General features: G+C 40.8%; 1 protein-coding gene across 1 annotated transcript; it reads left to right on the forward strand.

Annotated features, from left to right (window-relative positions):
• Positions 1 to 2,046: 2,046 nt before the first annotated feature.
• LOC139034307 (contactin-associated protein-like 3) lies at positions 2,047 to 4,555 on the forward strand (the record flags this gene model as incomplete). The annotated part of the gene is made up of 3 exons (XM_070464758.1): positions 2,047 to 2,250; positions 3,169 to 3,344; positions 4,412 to 4,555. Coding segments are annotated over 3 exons (524 nt in total), but the record flags the coding sequence as incomplete, so codon positions are not given.
• Positions 4,556 to 4,808: the final 253 nt, after the last annotated feature.

A 4,808-nucleotide genomic window follows, 5' to 3' on the forward strand; every position in this document is an offset into this window, starting at 1 on the left:
CCTCAGATATGCAGATGACACCACCCTTATGGCAGAAAGCGCAGAAGAACTAAAGAGCCTCTTGATGAAAGTAAACGAGGGGAGTGAAAAAGTTGGCTTAAAACTCAACATTCAGAAAACTAAGATCACAGCATCTGGTCCCATCACTTCATGGCAAATAGTTGGGGAAACAATGGAAACGGTGAGAGACTTCATTATTTTGTGCTCCAAAATCACTGCAGATGGTGACTGCAGTAATTAAATTAAAAGATAGTTGCTCCTTGGAAGAAAAGCTATGACCAACCTAGACAGCATAGTAAAAAGCAGAGACATTGCTTTGCCAATGAAGTTCTGTCTAGTAAAGGCTTTGTTTTTTTCAGTGGTCATGTGTGGATGTGAGAGTTGGACTATACAGAAAACTGAGCACCAAAGAATTGATGCTTTGAATTGTGTTGAAGAAGACTCTTGAGAGTCCCTTGGACTACAAGGAGATCCAACCAGTCCATCCTAAAGGAAATCAGTTCCTGAATATTCATTGGAAGGACTGATGCTGAAGCTGAAACTCCAATACTTTGGCCACCTGATACAAAGAACTGACTCATCTGAAAAGACCCTGATGCTGGGAAAGATTGAAGGTGGGAGGAGAAGGGGATGACAGAGGGTGAGATAGTTGGATGGTATCCCCGACTTGATGTACATGAGTTTTGAGTAAGCTCTAGCATTGGTGATGGATAGGGAAGCCTGGCATGTTGCAGTCCATGGGGTTGCAAAAAGTCGGTTCAGTTCTGTTCACTGAGCAACTGAACTCAACTGACTGTTGTGAATCAAACTTCTGCATTTTCAAAAGGTAGCTGCATAAAATGGATGATTTTTTTAAAGTTGTGAATATCAAGGGTTTTCTGGAAATAGTTAAAGTGAAGTGAAGTCGCTCAGTTGTGTCCGACTCTTTGGGACCCCATGGACTGTAGCCCACCAGGCTCCTCCATCCATGGAATTTTCCAGGCAAGAGTACTGGAGTGGGTTTGCCATTTCCTTCTCCAGGGGATCTTCCCGACCCAGGGATCGAACCCGGGTCTCCCGCATTGCAGGCAGACGCTTTACCGTCTGAGCCCCCAAGGCAAGCCCAGAGATTGAAAGAAATGAAAGTTTCTCAGTCATGTTGGATTCTTTGTGACCCTGTGTGCTAGACGGTCCAGGAGCTCTCCAGGCCTGAATCCTGGAGTGAGTAGCCTTTCCCTTCTCCAGGGGATCTCCCCAACCCAGGGATGGAACCCAGGTCTCCTGCAATGAAGGCAGATTCTTTCCCAGCCGAGCCACAAGGGAAGGCCTGGAAGTAGTCCTGAATGGACTGCAGGTCCATGCGCAGCTTAGACCAGCGTGCGTGGCAACAGTGCAGCGATGACCGGCTGTAGCCGAGCAGTCTTCCCGGCGTGCCAAGGACACCACACAAAGTGGGTGTGCCCTTTTTGCTGTCACTGCGCCCCAATGTTCTAATAAAAATGCATCCCTGTTTACCGAGAACCCTTTAGTATGGTCTCTGCAGTAGCATTTAGTATATCTGGTGTCTTTATATGTGTCTTTTATGGCCAGACAAAAATATATTAAAGTGACTGCTTATGTGAGAATTGTTAAAAGTCAGAGTTTCTGGTTCAGAAATAATTAAGCCATTTACATTGAGTGACACTGATATTTAATTTCATACCAGTTGTGAGAACTAGTATAGCTTTTCAGAAAAACAGAAATGTTGAATAATTATTAAATGTACAGGGAGATTTTATTCAGGGGAAATTGACTTTAACTTTTTTCCTCATCTTTGTTATTTACAGGATGGAAATAGGCCAGTAAAAGATAGGAGAAATTGAAATTAATCAACATTTCTAGATGATACATTTTGGGGAAGATGTGAGAAAAGGCAAACAGTGGAGTTTAGATATGTCAGATACGTTAGATACATTAAACAAGCCAGAGATATGCTATGTATGTATATGTGTGTGTTGACTTACACATGTTAATGAACTGATAAGACTATATTATAATTAGATCACATTTTAATGTCTTCCATTGTAGGATCTGAGATGGTTCATTTTGATGGGAAGAGTTCTTTGCTGTACACATTTAATCATAAATCCATAAATCCAATCAAAGAAGTTATTTCTCTGAAATTTAAAACCAGAGAGAACAACGGGATTCTACTCCACAGAGAAGGACCAAATGACAAACACATCACCCTGGAGTTAGTTAAAGGAAAACTCATCTTATCCCTTAATTCAGGTAAAAAAAAAACAGGTGTTTCGGGAAACACTATTTAGATGAAAGTGTCTTTTATGATGACTTTTCCTTCACAGTTAAGTGGCTAATTTAAGCCCAGAGTACGTTTGGATGTGCGGGTGGTCTGACTTGGCTGGAAAGGTGCCCCCTCCCTCCCTCATAGTTCCACGTGCTTCCCTCCCAAGCTGAGCGTCGCTTGAGGAGGCACACCTTCTCCTCTAGAGGAGGGCCGTTCTTTGGTCGAGGGTACACGCGTAGCTTTGCTTCTCTGCTAGAACCTCGAAGCAAGCCCTCAAGGTCCACCTGCAAGAGAACGCAGGGTCGCCAAGCTTCCAAGACTCCAGACACATCCAAATGAGGCATTCCATGTGGCAGTCCGCCTTTCTTTAAAAAGCAAAACAAGCATAGACAAAAAAGAACACTTTTGTGAAAGAAAGCAGACCCTATAAATGATTATTCTGAAGACCAGAGCTGTCCCAGCAAATGGACACATGGTCGCCTACAGTCGAGCTCTACTAAGAGCGACATGTGTGATCCTCAGTGTGCTTTTATGTAAAAAGTGTTCTTCCTTGATAATCATGTAAGATCAGTAGCAGATGCTCAATAAATAACCTGAGAATATCATGGTGACAAGGGTGGCTTATCATAAACTTTTGAAGTAGTCCTGTGAAAGAAGACTCAGGAAGAAATATTTTCAAGAAAAATGAAAATTCAGGACATAATAATAATAAAACAAGTTAGATAGAAGATGTTACTCAATATCAAAGAAGATTGTATTTAAGATTAAGATAAAAGCAGCTCGCCAGTTCTTGGGATAAAAGAATGTAAGGAAAGTGTAACTGATGTGAGAAATGCTAAACCTTAAAGCATTGATCATGGTATTGAGACGGAACGGTGCATTTACGCTTCCTTCCTTTTCAGGCCAGGCTAGCTCGCCCTCGCCCGATGCCCTCATGCTGGGCAGTCTGCTGGATGATGAGCACTGGCATTCTGTTCTCATTGAGCTCCTCAGTACAGACGTCAACTTCACTGTGGACACGCACACTCATCATTTTCAGGCGAAAGGAGACTCCAACTATGTGGATCTTGATTATAAGGTGTGAAATGACTTTTTAAGTATTACAGATTTTATTGTTTGATTGCAGCGTAATCTTCTATAGAAAATACTACTACATTGAAAAATTCCCTTTCCTACTAATTCAGAATTCTGATAACATATTTCCTATGTGTGGTAACTTCACACTGGAAGATACATGCTCAAGCTATTGAGACATTTTATTCCTTACAGATGTTAGTCTTCACAAGAGAGTAAATAGTTGTTAAATTTAGGAAATCCATACATGAAGAGCTACCAGTTCAACAAAGAATATTTTTAAATGCATTTGTTCACACAGTTCCTCTGTATTCCCTCTGGTGTTTGGCTGCTGCGAATATTACCTTCGAGATTTCTTTGTTTTAGGGCAATCCTAAACAGAATCAGCTACCTAGGATAATTTAGAGAAGTAATTACATATATTCCAATCTGAATTTTTTAAGTAACGAGAAGGCCAGGTGCACACATCTCAGAATACTGTTTCTTGGGGTTTTTAAACACCTGATGGTATTTGCAGCATGTTGCCCATGTGTGTCTAACATACACTGAAATGCATTGCTTGTTCTGCCAGTTCTGCTGAGCACATCTGTCAGCAAACCAGGTTTCAACATTCACTTGGTATGAGTGGCCTCAGCAGCAGGGACCAGCTGGCGATTCTGGTCTTGAATGATATTATTAGTGGCTTTGTAATTCTAATCTATCAGAGTTGTGGCAAAGAGCAGGATCCCATAGTCTAGTTTATAAAGTAGAATATCCTCACGGTAGGCTGCCTTGTCACACAAATTGAGATTTACTGTGGGCATAAAGATCAATATTCCCCATCAACAAATATGACACAACTATATGAGTAGCAGCAAATTGTAAGAAGGACATTTAATATATTTATCTCAGTGTAATAAATAAAGCATTGGGAAATACTTATAAAACCTCCTTTGAAATTAGCATGATAATATAAAATAATGCCAAGCAGATTTGAGACAATTACCACTATACCTGCTAATCATACATGTTTAGGCAGATAATCAGAAAATCATTAAACAATGTTATTTATGTCATTTTTTTCTTTCTAAGATCAGCTTCGGAGGGATTCCTGGACATGGAAAATCAGTGGCATTCCCACATAAAAACTTTCATGGCTGCTTTGAAAATCTCTATTATAATGGAGTGGATATCATTGATTTGTCCAAGAAACACAAGCCACAGGTCCTCATCATGGTAAGAAAGTCTATAGGCAAGATCAAGAGAAAAGGGAACTGCAGTTTGATTGATTCAGCTTTAAAATATACCTCTTCTGAAGGCAGGGATGGTACAAATCATGGGTATAGCTATCCCTAGGTATCCTTGGGGAATTGGTTCCAGGACCCCGGAGTCGGAGCAATCCAAGGATGCTCAAGTCCTTTGTATAAAATGGCACAAAAATAAAATAAAATGGCACAGTATTTGCATATAACCTAGTCATATCCTCCCA

The sequence above is a fragment of the Odocoileus virginianus genome, unplaced genomic scaffold, assembly GCF_023699985.2.
Source record: "Odocoileus virginianus isolate 20LAN1187 ecotype Illinois unplaced genomic scaffold, Ovbor_1.2 Unplaced_Contig_361, whole genome shotgun sequence".
In the NCBI taxonomy this organism is placed as follows: domain Eukaryota; kingdom Metazoa; phylum Chordata; class Mammalia; order Artiodactyla; family Cervidae; genus Odocoileus; species Odocoileus virginianus.